The sequence below is a fragment of the Ictidomys tridecemlineatus genome, chromosome 1 (genome assembly GCF_052094955.1).
Source record: "Ictidomys tridecemlineatus isolate mIctTri1 chromosome 1, mIctTri1.hap1, whole genome shotgun sequence".
Lineage (NCBI taxonomy): Eukaryota > Metazoa > Chordata > Mammalia > Rodentia > Sciuridae > Ictidomys > Ictidomys tridecemlineatus.
Window position 1 is genome coordinate 48,993,602 of NC_135477.1, and position 16,337 is coordinate 49,009,938.

A 16,337-nucleotide genomic window follows, 5' to 3' on the forward strand; every position below is an offset into this window, starting at 1 on the left:
CAGAGAGTCCTTAAACCTTTTAAACTTTACATCTGGATCCTTTCCAAAGATAAATTGAGCATATTTATCATAAATGAGATATAAAAATAGTGATGATAATCTAGAAATAGAGTTAAAAACTCAAAGCCATGGGAACAAAAAAGAAGGCAGTATTAAATAGAACTTTAATGAGTAGACATTAAATCTGAGCTATCTAATAAAAAAGGAAACCCTGTAAGTTATAAAATTCTAATCACAAATGAGAAAACACACTAATTATAGGTCCATGACACCATTGCAGAAAATAATCTAAGGATAATTCTATTTTTAGCAAAGAGAGAGCTTATTCAAGAAGAAAGTTGGATATACACACTCTCAGAATTGGGTGCAAGAATGCAGACAACCTCCAGTGAGATGTGCTGCCACGGCTTAAGGCTGAGTTTTTATTAGGGTACATAATTAGGTGATATATGTATGACCCACAAGGGCTAAACTTCTTTTTTAAAACATTTTTTAGACATTGATGGGCCTTTATTTTGTTCATTTATTTATACACGGTTCTGAGAATCAAACCCAGTGCCTCACACATGCTAGGCAAGTGCTCTACCATTGAGCCACAGCCCCAGCTCTGAGGGGCTAAACTTCTTTAAGGATTGGCGAATATTGAGCAAGATCATGTTTCTCCATTAGAGGGTCTGCTTTGATATGTGGGGTTAGTTTACATCAAAGTGTCTGGTGGTTAGTCATGTCATGATTAATCATGTGATTGAGCCAGACAACGAATTTATGCATTACTGCATCTCCTATATTTCTAGAAATTTATCAGTGTCTTCAAGATTTTCTAGTTTATTGCAATATATATTTTCAAATAGTTTCTAATGATCATTTGATTTCAAAAGTGTCTGTGGTGACATGTCCTTTTTCACCTGTAATTTTGTTGATTTGGGTCTTCTTCCTTTTCGTTAATTTTGTTAAGGGTTTATTAGTCTTATTATCTTTTCGAAGAATCAACTCTTTTTTTCATTGATCCTTTGTATTTTTAAAATTCTCAGTTTCATTAATTGCAGTTCTGATCTTAATTATATCCTGTCTTAAGACCACATTTCTCCCTCCGGTATTAATTTTCTTTCTTGCTTTTTTTTTTTTTTTTGTACCAGGGATTGAACCCTGGGGTTGATTAACTGATGAGCCACATCCTTTTTTATTAGAGACAGAGTCTTGGAGAGTTGCTTAGGGCCTCACTAAATTGCTGAGGCTGGCTTTGAACTCTTTTTTTTTTATTGGTTGCTCAAAACATTACAATGCTCTTCATCATATTTCATACATTTGATTCAAGTGGGTTATGAACTCCCATTTTCACCATGTGTGCAGATTGCAGGATCACATTGGTTACACATCCACGTTTGGCTTTGAACTCTTGATCCTCCTGACTCAGCTTCCTAAGTCACTGGGATTACAGGCATGTTCCACTGCACCTGGCTTCCCTGGTATTAATTTCTAAAACAGATTTCTCCTTTGGGCCCTTACATAGATAATATGGAGTGATAAATGCATCCTTAATGATTTTATAGCAAATGCATAAGCAATTTTATGGCTTTTTTGTCCCATGACTTTTTATACATTTAGCATAACTATATACAATACTTTTTAAAATTATGCTTATGTCAACATATAAATATTCTTGAACTTTTTGTAAGAAATGGTTATTAGTAATCTTTTTGGGGGGGAGGGGAGAAAGGACATAGGGAGATAAAAGGCAGATTTCTCCTCCACGTTTACCTTACCCAAATCCCAAATGATTTCGGGGTATTGCCTTGCATGCACAAGGCCCTGGGTTCATTCCTCATCACTATCAAAAAAAAATTAAAATAGTAGTGAAAATTATACCCAATTACCCCAAATAATATAAAAGATTATTGCCTTTGGTTGCTGGCTGTATGTACCAAACTGCAGAAACTATATTACTGTTTAAGAATATGTATAAGTTTAAAGCAGTCTTTGACATATGAAAGGAAGCTCAATGACTTTCATAATAAAAGAAATGGAAATTAAGATTACCCTGAAATGCCTTATGTTTTTAATTGCTAAAGATTCAAAGGCTTGATAACATGCTGTTGTTGATGAGGGGGTTTGGAAACAGGCCCTCTCATGCAAACTGGGGAAGAGTCAATTGGTCTAACTCCATTGGAAAGCAATTTGGTAATAGTCATTTAAAAAAAAAACTGATAAATCTTTTAAGCCTTTGATCTGGTAGTTCACTTCCAATAATTTATTGCTATAGTTTGGATCTAGATTGTCCCTCAAAGGTCCATGTGTGAAAGACTTGGTCCCAGTTTAGCTCTATTGAAAGGTTGTGTAAACTTCAAGAGGTGGGGCCTAGTGGGTAGATTCAGGTCATTAGAGTTTCAGGTCTCAAAGGGGATTGTGTGTCCCTACAGTCTTCCTCTTTATTTTCTTTGATATCTAGTATCATTAGGTGAACAGCTTTGCTGTATCATGTGCTCCTGCCATGATCTATTACCCCCCTTCTCTTAGAGACCTAAAAGATACACGAGTCTGCTTAACAATGGACTGAAAACTCTAAAACTTTGAGCTAAAATTAATCTTTTCTTTTTATAAGTTGACTATCTCAGGTATTTGTTATAATAATGGGAAGCTGACTGCTATGTTTATCTTCAAATAAAAGTTCTTATCCAGGTTATCAATTACTAGCACATTGTTAAATCTAGTGGTTAGCTGGAACCAGCATTTAACTACTCAGTCTTCCTTGATAGACTTTCTTAACCTGGTTCTTAGGACAACTATACTCTCTAGGTTGTATTCTTTCCGCCCTGGCCTTCTTTATCTCTCTAGCATTTAAATGTTAGAGTATCCCCAAACTCAAAATCCTTGAACTTATTTTCTAGCTATTCTTGTTTCCTTGTTTTTTGTTTTTTTGTTTAGAGCCATGAGACTGGCTAAAAAAAAAATCTATATGCTGATGGCTCCCAAATTTATATTTCAAGTCTCGACCTCTCTCCTGAATTCCAGGTTTGTACATCTAATTCTCACAAACTTTGCTATTGCTCAAATGTGCTAGGCACATTCTTTTTCTTCTTTTTTTTAAAGAGAGTGAGAGAGGAGAGTGAGAGAGAATTTTTAATATTTATTTTTTTTTAGTTCTCGACGGACACAACATCTTTGTTGGTATGTGGTGCTGAGGATCGAACCCGGGCCGCACGCATGCCAGGCGAGCGCACTACCGCTTGAGCCACATCCCCAGCCCCTTAAACTTTAATAATACATTTTATTTAAAGTAAAAATAGCTTTTTAACATTTAGTTAAGGTAAAGATTACTAATGAGATTTGATGTTCCTTTTATTATAAAAAGTCAAGATAATAAATGTTTTTTTTAATATTTATTTTTTAGATGTAGTTGGACATAATACCTTTATTTTACTTATTTTTATGTGGTGCTGAGAATTGAACCCAGGGGTCTCACATGTGCTATGCCAGCACTCTACCACTGAGCAACAACACCAGCCCCTATATAATAAATTTTTATATTTTATTTTCCTCATACAGAGTCAAGGAAATGATTCCTCCAAGGCCTCCCCTTACCCGTTGGACAGGAGGTGCTCAGAAGGCAAGTGCAAAAACTGACATGAAAGCATAAGGTGTTGACTGCATACATTTAAAATGGCGTGGACTCTTCAATGTGTCTTCTAGACGGAGTGAAAACCTGTTTGAAGTGTCACATATTTTCATTTCTGGTTCCATTTGTGATCAGTGGTAGACAGTGAGTGGTATATTGTTTAACCCTTGGATAGTGGTCTCTAAGTTAGGAAAAAAAGCGTAGTTTATATTTATATTGTTACTGAACATAAGTCCTAATCCAATTTTAGATTTTCAATCCATGGTCTTGACCTCTTTAGGCCACTTTACCAGACATTTTGCATTTTTCTAGGCAGTGAGTGATTACCACACTCAGATCAAGAACATTTCTAAAGCCATTCTGGATGAATACTACAGAATGTTTGGAAAACAGGTTGGGAGTAACATAGACAGTGAAACCTTAGAGGAGCAGAAGTGCCAGCTCAATTATGAATTTAACTCCTCTGGAAAATACTTTGCTTTCAAAGAACAACTCAAGGTAAAGCATTCACTTATTTATTTGTCTGTGGGATATTATGGAGCACCTTCTCTATGTATTGAACATTTTTTGTCTCTGATTATGTTCAGCTAACTTCTCTGTGATAGAATATCAGTAGAAGCTCTACTTCTGCAGAGTCTTGGAATGGTTTAGTGTCCATTCTGAGTGGGAATTTTTGTTTTTGTTGTTGTTTTGGTACCAGGGATTGAATGCAGGGGCGCTTAACCACTGAACCACATTCCCCAACCTCTCCCCCCTTTTTTTTAGAGAGAATTTTTTAATATTTATTTTTTAGCTTTCGGCGGACACAACATCTTAGTTTGTATGTGGTGCTGAGGATCGAACCCAGGCCACACGCATGCCAGGCGAGCACTGCTTGAGCCACATCCCCAGCCCCCAACCCCCCCTTTTTTTTGTATTTAGAGACAGGGTCTCACTAAGTTGCTTAGGACCTCACTAAATTGCTGAGGCTGGCTTTGAACCCACAATCCTCCTGCCTCAGCCTCCCAAGCTGTTGGGATTACAGGTATGTGGGCACCACTCCCAGCTGTTAAACCACTAAGCAAAGAAAAGACCATCAGCTCCAATTGAAATCAAATTAAAGCAAGCTTGTAATTCCTACCAGTGGGGGGTGTCTCTCCCAAAAACCACAGGAACAGAAGATGGCCCCGCAGCTCTCCAGGAGCACAGCTTTATAGCGCAGAAAGTTACAAAAAAGGTCAGGTGTCTTGAGAACTTACAGATAACAGAATTTTGACAAGTATAACACAAAGGCATATAGTAAATTAATGGTCCAGCACTTAGGCAGGCATTCCAAGCAGGTTTAGAAATCGCCGTAATTTATAGTAAGCTGAAATTAACTTTTCATGCCTTTGTGGCGAGATGGCTCCCAATCTTAAGAGGGAATTAGGCTGGGTTTATCGCCAGTATGAGTATTGGAGAAATGAATTCTTCACTTGATGCTAGGCTAGATTTTGGACCTGATTTCATGTTGCTCTAGGAGGAAGAAAATGTTACTGACTCTGAATAATTCTGTCTCCCATTCAAATCTCTCCCTGGCCCATGGAATCACTTAAGATTTGAGAAATAGTTGCTATGGTACATGCCCATAATCCCAGCACCTGAGTAGGCTGAGGTAGGAGGATTGCAAATTCAAGGCTAGCCTCAGCAATTTACTGAGTCCCTGTATCAAAATACAACATAAAAAGGAGTAGGGATGTAGCTCAGTAGTAGAGGGCCTCTGGCTTCAATCCCCAGAAAGAAGAAAAACAAAAATCTTGACTAATAACATTTAACATTTATTAAATGTTTTCTGTATGCCAAGCAAATTTTAATCCTTACAATAACCCTGTGGGGTAGGTACTCCCCATTGCTCCCTTTTATGGGTGGGAAAATATAATATTAATTGGTTAAATAATTTGCCCGAAATCACAGAGAATAAAGGTCAAAGACAGGATTCAAATTCAGGCACTTTGGCTCTAACTGCTATGTTACACTAGCTCTGTGAACATTTGCAATGTGTCCTTTTCTGTAGTAAATTGATACAAAGAGAGCACGTGGAAATGATAAAGTAGATGCTCATGGAGGCAAGAGGGTATTCTCAGTAGATGGTATAATCACTTCTTGGTTTGATTCTGGTTTTGCCTTTTCAGGCTGAGTGACTTTCAGGACATAACTTTACCTTTCTGTGCCTCAATTTCTTCATTGACAGTGAGGGACAATATTCATATTATCACATGGGCTATTTATGAGAATTAAATAATACGATGCATGGAAGGTGCTTCCTATAAAACCTGGCAATGATGTTAGGTTAGGGAGAGAAAAAAGCAGCTGTGTGGCCATAGCAACGTGCTGTGTTTATACCTTAGTCCCCCATTATGGGGGGTTATGTTTTGCCATATCACGTGACTAAGTCATTCAGGGTCACTCCAGGTGAATTTGGGTATGACGTGAAATAACCACACCAAATCAGAGAAAATATCTTTTTCTTGAGATTCTTCAGCAATGGCTCCTCTGCTCCAGCTCCCACAAGGGAGGCCGAAGAAAGAGGAGGAGGAGTTCTGAAGCCCTTTTTCATTGAGGGGAAGATACTCGAGAAAGTTCTACCCCAGTGAGAGAGAGTCAGATATCAGGGGGTTGAGTCTAGCTTCCTGATGTCTTGTGGTCGCAGATTGACATCTTGGAAGGCCACACCTATCTCAGGTGCTGTGTGGGGACCATAGGCAGAGCAAGGGAAAAGGACACATATCTCATCAGCCCAATGAGAGGCAATGTCAGTCCAGTCTGCTCATGTGCTCACGCTGGTGGCTTGCCACAATGTTTCAAGACCCCCAGTAGATCCTTGAAACTGTGGATAGTGCTGAACCCTGTATGTACTATGTTTTTTTTTCTGTAACATAAATACCTATGGTGACTCTCACCTTTTCACATAAAGGAAGAACTTTATGGCTTTTTTTTTTTTAACATCACTCCTCTGTGCTTTAGTGCCATTATTAAGTAAAATAAAGGTTGTTGAACATAAGCACTGCCATACCACAAAGGTCAGTCTTATAGCAAGATGACTACTTGGTGTCTGATGGGCTGGTAATGTATAGCATGGAAACAAAAGGACGATTGAACAAAAGGATGATTCACATCCATGGCAGGATGGAGTAGGGCCGTACAGGATGGAGCAGGGGCTGTTCAGGATTTCATTATGCTACTCAGAATGATACATAACTTAAAACTCATGAATTATTTATTTCTGAAATTTTCCATGTAATATTTTCAGACCACAGTTGACCATGGGGAGCTCAAACTGTGTATAAGGGGAAACTACTGTATTTATGTAGCACTTTAAGTTTTTACTTCTGTTTTCTGTCTTTGGTTTTCAGATGACTGAATACTAGAACTACATGTCCACTTAGCAAATGAGGAAACTTAGGTTCCAAATGTGAAATAATTTATGAGATTGTACATGTAAGCATTATAACGAGATTTCCATTCTCTGGACTCAAACCAGGTCTTTTTCCCTTTCTGCCTTGAATCATATGGCCACTATGAGAGAGTTAACACATAGCCAAATGCTAAGATTTTCTTCAGGTACATAACTCTCTTCACATGGGATGAGCCCTGCATTGCCCCAATTGGTAACAATGGTGATGTCAAAGAAAGAAGTTCTACAGAGGAATACCAGAGACCTGATAGTCTAGTGTCACCCAGGGAGAAAACAATCACCATCTGAAGTTCTGATGAACCTTAGATGAGAAGTCCTAGAGAGATGTGCTATCAGCACAGTGCTGGTCTGTGTTATATGAAAGGCATTGTGTATATCTTGCAGCATGCAGTGGTGAAGATTGTGAGAGAGAAATATTTGAGGACAACGTCATTTGAAAGCCAGGAGGAACTGCAGACATTTATCAGTGAGCTTTACGTATTCTTGGTAGATCAGATGCATGTGGCCCTAAATGAGGTAGGTGTCAACACCGACAGCTCTTCTTTTCTCTGTAGAATATCAAGATCGCCTTTGAAATATTCCCACTTTGCTTTTTTTCTTCCTTATTTAAAAAATATTTATTAAGGTGGCTACTCTGTACTAGGCACTGAAAACAAAAGATGAATAAGAAACTGCCTAAAATATAAAGCTAATTTCGGGGAGAACAAGGGATATACTTTTAAAACTTTATGACTTTTTAAAATGTAATGGAATCATCAAAAATAGACAAATTAGGCTATGGAAATTGTGAAACAAGATTATCATTCTATTTGTTTTGTGACTGTTAACAATTCTTACAATAAAAACAAAGAAAAACTGAGTTTTCAGATATTTTACCAAATTGCAATACATTTCAAATATGCTTTTCCCCAAGGCAGGTAATCTACTTTCCAGTCCATTTGTCTGTTTGCATATTTATTTGTACACCTATCTTGCTTCTTGCCTTCATCTGTTCATTTTTGTATGTATTCAGTTGTGGTTTATTTGAAAGGAACAAAATCAAAGTTGTTTTGTGCTCATGTTAGTCTCTTACTAGCTGTGCCTCCTTTTTCTATTTGTTCCTCTCTGTTGTTATTCTTCCCTACTACTATCACTTTTTTCTTTGATGTGGTTCAGCCTTCTTGGAAGATGTAGGACAAGAGGTTCAATATTGTAGAATTAAAAGAACAGTCCTTAATTCTTGGGAATGGATGATGTGGATGATTTGAATTGGAAAGCAGTTGAGAGTTGAGTATGGAAATTGCTGTTGCCTTCTGAACCAAAAGAACTCTCACCTAGTGGAGGAGTCAGGCACAAAATACAGTAACTGCAGTAAAAGGAGGTAAGTGCTGTGATAGTGTTCATCGGAGAGCAGATTAGAGTGAATAAGTGAATTCACAGAGGAGCTATAGCTTGAGCTGGGCCTTCAAAGCTGAAAAGAAATTCTCTAGATGCATGTCTCAGAGCATTGAATCACAGGAATTCCACAAAGGCTTAGGAGCTGCAAAGAATCTGGTATATACAGAGTTCAAGAGCAGAGGTTGAAGTGGTTAAGAGGTAGGGAAGAAGATGAAGCTAAGGATCTGTTCCTGTTGGGAAATTTGGGAGAGTGAAGGCATGCCTTGTATTCCATACAGAGAACTTGTGACTTTTTTCTCATTAGCAGTTGGGAGCAATAAATTAAACTACTTTATGATCAGTTTACATTTTATAAAAACCATTCAGTTTTTATACAGGGTTACAGCAGTTATAGAGGGTGGGTTCAAGGTGGCAAAACTGGTGATGTTAGATGACTGTTGCATAATAAAGAGGAAGAGGAGTAAAAAATACTTAAGTTTAAGGCTCATTGACTGGGTTTTGATGTTAACATTAACCAGGATAAAGAATATAACATGAATAAATTTGGTGAAGTGCAGATGATGTTGAATTAATTTTAAACATTGGCTCCTGTGGGGTTTTGCTAAATAAGAGATCTGAACTAGAGATGAGATTTAGAGAGTGATGATATATGGATGCTACTGTCATTGATGAGGCTGCCTGAGAAAAATAGGAGGAAAGAGTGCAAACTAGTTATAGAATCCTAGGAAACACAAACATTTAAGGGATGGCTGAGCGAAAGAATTGATGAAGGAGACAAGTGGAATTGTTAAGGAAGCAAAAGAGCCAGAAGACAGTGGAGTTCTTGAGCCAAGGGGAAAGAATTTTAAGAACAAGTGGTCAACATTGTCAAATACTCCTAGGAATTCAAGGAAAACAAAACCCAAGAAGTTTTCATTGGGTTTGGTAAAAAGGAGGTTATTGTTAACTTTTACATAGCAACTTCATTGTGCTAATAGGAAGGATTAAAATTATAGTGCATTGAAGAGTAAATGTGTGACTAGGAAATAGATTAATATAAAATCAGGAAGTTGATAATGAAAGAAAATATGGAAAAGTAAAAGTTAGAAATTATAGGAATTTTCTTTTTAGGATAGAAAAACCTTGAGTACATCTATCTATAAGTTTAGGAAATGGAGTCAGCACAGTGGGAGAAGTTGAAAATTTTGGAAGGAGAGGAAATAAATAATGATAAGCCCAGGTTATACAACTGGAAAGGACCAAGGATTAGCCTTAAAACAGAAGGGACTCAATGCCTCTTCCTCTGAGACCGAAAGGAGAGAGAGAAAAATAGATGCAGAAATTGCTGGTCGAGGTAGTGCTTGCCTGTAATCCCAGTGGCTCAGGAGACTGAGGTAGAAGGATTGTGACTTCAAAGTCAGCCTCAACAATTTGGTGAGCCCCAAGTAACTCAGTGAGACCTGTCTCTAAAAACAATACAAAAAAGGGCTGGGGATGTGGCTCAGTGGTTCAGTGCCACTAGATTCAATTCCCAGTACCCAAAACAAAAGATTGATGCAGAAATAAACAATTTAGGTGTGGGATTAAAAATTGAGAGTTTCTTGCCTAATTATTTCTATTATCTCACCTCATGAAATAAGGTCTTTATTGAAAGTAAAGGGAATTCAGGTTGAATGAACAATTTGAAAAGAAAATTTTGTTGTTAAACAAGGACGAGTATAGAAATTACTGAAAATATTAAAGATTTTCAGCTAAGACTGAATGCCACAAGAGTCTGGGAGGCTCAGGTATCTCTGTAGCTATTATGTTTCTCCTCCTTTCTTTTTTTAAATGTTGTAGATGAACACAATACCTTTATTTACTTTATTTATTATTTTATATGGTGCTAAAGATTGAACCCAGTACCCCATACATTTGAGGCAAATGTTCTACCACTGAGCTACAACCCCAGACCTATTCAGTTTTTCTTAGACTCAGTTAAACACACTTGTGCAGGAATGAAGAAATCAGATTGTAGGCTTATTTTTTAAAAAATTATTTTTATTTATTGATTTATTTTGGTACTAGGGGTTGAACCCAGGGGCACTTTACCACTCACCACATTCCTAGTGCATATAATTTTTTATTTGGGGACAGGGTCTCTCTAAGTTCCTGAGGGTTTCACTAACTTTCTAAGACTGGCCTTGAACTTGTGATAGCCCTGCCTCAGCCTCTGTAGTCACTGGGATTACAGGCATGCTCTGTGATTATGGCACCTAGCTGTAGGATTGTTTTAATTTGGGAGTTTTCAGGACAAATGCAGGAAAAGGATGAGGATGCTTGAGATTTGAGTGTGCTGGTGAGAGAGGAGGACAAGTAGGTAATCATGAGGTCAGGTTGATCCATTTGGGAAGTTATGGGCTTATTGGAAGTGGAGGAAATGAAGTCAGGAAGCTACTTTAAGTAAATGATAAAAAGGTGGAAGGGTTGGAAAGTGGATTCTGGGAATGGGATACTAGAAGTAGAGTTCAGGTGTGGGCATAGAAGTGTGTTTCTGGAAGGATTTGAAGGTCATGATAATCAAAACTAAAAAGCACAGAGAACAGAAGCATTAATCAGTGATCATAAACTCTTTGGCCCATCTTAAATTTGGCTTTATTTTAAAATTAGTTTTTGGTACTAGTATTGAACCCAGGGACACTTAACCATTAAGCTGAATCCCTAATTTTTTTTATTTTTTATTTTGAGGAAGGGTCTTAGGGCCTGAGTTGCTTAGGGCCTCACTAAGTTGCTGAAGCTGGTCTATAAACTTGTGATCCTCCTGCCTCAGACTCTGGATTGCTGGGATTTCAGGTGTGCACTACCACGCCTGGCCTTAGCTTTACTCTTCACATTCCTTAGCTACTATAATTGTTAAAGTCATTGCTATCATTTTTACTTTTTTAAAAAAATTTTTTAGTTGTTGATGGACCTTTATTTTATTTATTAATTTATTTGTGGTGTTGAGAATTGAACCCAGTGCCTCACCCATGCTAGGCAAGCACTGTACCACTGAGCCACAACCTCAGCCCAATTTTTACTTTTTTAAAAAATATTTATTCTTTTAGTTTTCAGTGGACACAACATCTTTATTTTACATTTATGTGGTGCTGAGGATGAACCCAGGGCCCTGCGCATGCCAGGCAAGTGCACTACCGCTTGAGCCACATCCCAGCCCCCATTTTTACTTTTAATTAAGGAATTTTAGGTTCTTGCATAGCCATAGCTTCTGACTTAGGAGATTACTAATTACACCAGACTTGATCTTCCAGCCTGGGTATATATGATATATTCTATTTCTGGTTTTTTTTCTACTTTTCTGGCTATTTCTCAAATGTCTCCTTTGTATGATCTATCAGTTTAATTTTCCCCCTAAAGTTATAGATCTGGCTTTTAAAGCTTTACCCTTTATTTCCTGTTTTCTTCATGTTTAAAAACTCTAGCTAGCACTAACTTGCTGATGTTTTTCACATCATGGCCCTTAAAAATGATATTTGTCCTATAGAAAATAAAGGAAGCTGTTTGAGGTCAGAGGTAACTTGAGTAGGGACACTGTCTGCCCTGAGGGTTGAGGAGAATTGTTTTGGCCTTAAACAATTTTTACTCACTTCCATGAGCTCACACTATTGGTATTCAAATACCTGAGCTTCCCTTTCACCCTTGATATTTGTTTCTTGGTTCTCTCATATTCTCTTACTGCCTTGGCAAGACTGTAAGAAACCTCAGTATCATCTTAGATGTTATGACTGTATCTTTCATCTGGTTATTCTCATAACCCTCTTCACTTGGAATTGCTTCATTTTGTTTGCTTAACATCTTGATATTGACAAGGCCATGCCAGATGATGTCCAAAGCACTGTTTCAGCCGTTCATACAAGCAGTGAACAGCTTCGACTCTTTGCATTTGAAGCAGAGGTTAATGAAAACTTTGAAATGGCAGCAGTGTATTATAAAGAGGTAATTAAAAATCTTTCTCAGTGATTTTTGTTACTATTATTGTAAAATATGGAAATAAAGAATAGTAGTTTTTGAATACTGAAAAATGAAACTTGTGGGGCAATGGCGATAGCTCAGTGGTAGAAAGCTCTTGCCTAGCATGAATATGACCCTGGGTTTGATGCCCAGCACTGCAAAAAATAAAAAATCAAATCTTGTTTAGTGAAGGGTACACACAAAAATCAATATATAACAGAGTCCAAAAATAGGCCTGTACAATAAGGATATTTGATTTTTGACAAGATATAAAAGAAATTCCATAGAGAAAGGATAATTTTTCAAGTGTTAAAACAATTGGTTATCTATATGCAAGATAAATTAAACTTGATCTAATGTAAGCATTATACAAAATTCAAGTTCAAATGGATGATGAATGTAAATTTAAAACAAAACTTTTAAAAGAAACAGAAGAAAATCTTCTTGGGCTAGAACTAGGTAAAGAGTTTTTTTTTTTTTTTTTTTTTAAAGGGCATTTTTTTTTTAAGAGAGAATGGGAGAGGAGAGAGAGAGAGAGAGAGAGAGAATTTTTAATATTTATTTTTTAGTTCTCGGTGGACACAACATCTTTGTTGGTATGTGGTGCTGAGGATCGAACCCAGGCCGCACGCATGCCAGGCGAGCGCGCTACCGCTTGAGCCACATCCCTAGCCCCGGTAAAGAGTTTTGACACATGAAACTGAAGTACCATCAATCAAAGAAAAATGAAATAAATGGAACCTCATCAAAATTTAAAACTTTTGCTCCATAAGAAAAATACAGATCAGGAGAAAATATTTGTAACACATGTATTTGGCAAAGGATTCGTATCTAGAATATTAAAAACTCTCAAACTTAACATTTGTATATAAGCATTGGTTTGAGTACTTGTTTTTAATTATTTTGGATGTGTACTTAAAAATGAAATTGCTAGGACATGGAAATTCTGTGTTTAACTGTTAAGGATTTTAGTAGAAATTGCATTGTCTCTTTAGATTGCTTACAGTAGTGGTAGACATCTTAACAATATTAAGTCTTCCAATCCACAAACATGGGGTATCTTCCCATTTATTTATATCTTCTTTAATTTCTTTAAGCAAAATTTGTGGTTTTAATTCATGAGGCACCATTTTTGTCTCAGATTTTTAGATGAATTTACATTTGCCATATCATGATTATGGTAGAAATTACTATATATGGTTGATATCCCATAAAATGAATCTTTAGGCTCTTAAGGTACCAGATGAGTTTAAGGTGATCAGACACAGGGAAGAAATGGCTTGAGGATTCAGTTTTTACATTATTTCAACAATATATTTTTTGGCCATCTATTAAAGCTAGGATAGTAATTATACTACGCATTTGGGATTCCTGGTAAGCAAAAAAGTAGTCATGGCCTATGCTTTTATAGAACTTACAGTATTTATGGAGTGCTTACTATGTGATATCATATGTACAAAAAGTAGGACAAAATGTCAAAATAACCTTGGCTCTCCTGATGCTTGTGTGCCTAGAGGTTGGTCCGTGAGCCGCAGAACCTAGATCACTGGCTGGACTATGGTGCCTTCTGCCTACTAACTGAAGACAACATCAAAGCACAAGAGTGTTTTCGGAAAGCCCTTTCCTTGAATGAGAGTCACATCCAGAGGTAGAGATGGAAAGGAGATTGAGGGATGAGTAGGAGCAGATGAATTTCTACATGAGATTGTCTTGATTCCATGAATGTGACCTTGGACCATGCTCTTAACCATGTTAGCGGTCTTTTCTCAGCTTGTTGCTCTGTGGTGTCCTGGCTGTCTTGATGGAAAACTATGAGCAAGCAGAAATTTTCTTTGAGGATGCCACTTGCTTGGAACCAACCAATGTTGTAGCCTGGACTTTACTTGGTATGTTACTTTCCTGTGATATGTCTGTGTGTGTGTGTGTGTTTCCATTGTAAGACTCTCTTTCCCTTTTTCCTCTTTGATGGCTCATCATGTAGTTCCTAAACTTTGCTAAAAATATGGGGGAAATAAGTCAAAGGTCTCAGTTCTTCATTATGTGATAGTAGGAAATCACATTTATTTCAATATCTTTCTTTCCTCAGGTTTGTACTATGAAATTCAAAACAATGATATTCGAATGGAAATGGCATTTCACGAGGCTGTCAAACAACTTCAGGCACGAGCAGTTCAAACACAAGTAACAAAGGAAAAGAGCACTGATAATGTAGAGTGTGCTGAAGAAGGAGGGAATATAGAATCCAGTTTAGGCCCTTGGGGAACCATAAATGATTCTTCTTCTGCAGCAGTCAAGGCTGTAGGAGCAGGAGGTAGAAATGGTGAGTAGCTATTGGGAAACTTACTGACCTTCTGAATAGCAGCTGGCACACAATAGGCACTAAGTATATGTTAGTTAAGTGAATGTGTACTGTAGTTTTTAGTTATTTCAGTGATACTAGGAAAGACTTCTAAATATTTCTTCGTTCAGATGATCAATGGTCTGAAGCTTCTATTAATATTGTTTTTTGAGTTTTCCAGAGTTTACTACTTCCATAGGTACTACTACTACTTCCATAGTTTACTACTTAGTAGTATAAGTACTACTATAAGTACATAAGTTTACTACTTTTCATAAGTACTTTCATAAGTGTCCCATTCTTGCACAGTAGAGGTTCTTGCATAGCAATTTTTTTTTCTTTTCTTCTTCTCTTCCTACCCTGACATGGGTAAGGATCCTGTCTTGTGATTTTTAAAGCTATGTGTTTATTTATCTAATCTCCATTTTCTCCATTTTTCATTAACAGTCTCTTTTCCTCTACTTTAGGAACATATTTTAAATGTCTTTATAACATATTTTAAATGTGTTTTTGTGTGTTTCCTGCATATATGCATTGTGTTTTGTGCATACCTTATTTAAGTATGTCTGAGGTATTGACATTTCCTAAACTGTACTATTTATATATTTGATAACTTTGATATATGAAAACATCACCACAGTCAAGGTAATGAAAATATCTTGTGATCTGTTTCTCCAGCCCCCATTTTCAGACAACCACTGATCTGATTTCTGTTAGTATAGATGAATTTACATTTTTTAGACTTTTAAAATTCTAGAATTCCCTAAAATATTTAGAATTAAATAGAATTACATAGTATGTCCTCTTTGTTGTCTGACGTTTTTCACTGAGCACCATTGAGATTCAACCATGCTATTGTTTTTTATGAGTTATCCTTTTTTATTGCTAAAATCTTAGAGCTCTTCATTCTATCATGTGTATCTGATATAAAAATTTACATATGAATATGAAAGAGTATGACATATGTCCTTTCACTGCTGTGGTTTTATAGTGTGAATACATGATGCTCATTTTTTTTGCTGTGGTTTTGAAGCATATCTTAATAATTTGGCATATCAGGTTCTACCATATCGTTACCTTTTTTTAATATTTATTTTTAAGTTGTAGTTGGACACATATCTTTATTTTATTTATTTATTTTTATGTGTGCTGAGGATCAAACCCAGGGCCTCCCACATGCTAGGTGAGTGCTCTACCACTGAGCCACAGCTCCAGCCCTTGTTACATTTTTGCAGTTCACGTAGCTCTTTGTAGATCTTTATTTGTCTATATGGGTTTTGTAGTGAGATTATTAAGTATATTAAAAATTTTATTTGGAGTATGGCAATACGTAAAAACATGGATGTGTAACCGATGTGATTCTGCAATCTGTATACGGGGTAAAAATGGGAGTTCATAACCCATTTGAATCAAATGTATGAAATATGATATGTCAAGAGCTTTGTAATGTTTTGAACAACCAATAAAAAAATAAATAAAAATATCTTATTTGGACTACATTGAAATTTTAGATTAATTTAGGGATAATTAACATTTTATATTATTAAGTCATTCCATCCAATTGTGTGGAAGATTTTTCCATTTTCTCAGATCATTTTCCATGTCCT

At 36.7% G+C, this 16,337-nt stretch overlaps 1 protein-coding gene across 8 annotated transcripts in view; it reads left to right on the top strand.

The window, feature by feature from the left end:
* The window catches only part of Cfap70 (cilia and flagella associated protein 70), a 102,336-nt gene that overhangs the window by 48,739 nt on the left and 37,260 nt on the right, over positions 1-16,337 (top strand). For all 8 annotated transcript variants that reach the window (XM_078040438.1, XM_078040446.1, XM_078040450.1 and 5 more), the window contains 7 exons: positions 3,544-3,608; positions 3,930-4,111; positions 7,431-7,562; positions 12,252-12,377; positions 13,907-14,040; positions 14,163-14,278; positions 14,479-14,712. In XM_078040438.1, coding sequence (XP_077896564.1) covers positions 3,544-3,608; positions 3,930-4,111; positions 7,431-7,562; positions 12,252-12,377; positions 13,907-14,040; positions 14,163-14,278; positions 14,479-14,712 — 989 coding nt within the window. The remainder of the gene's footprint in view (positions 1-3,543; positions 3,609-3,929; positions 4,112-7,430; positions 7,563-12,251; positions 12,378-13,906; positions 14,041-14,162; positions 14,279-14,478; positions 14,713-16,337) is intronic.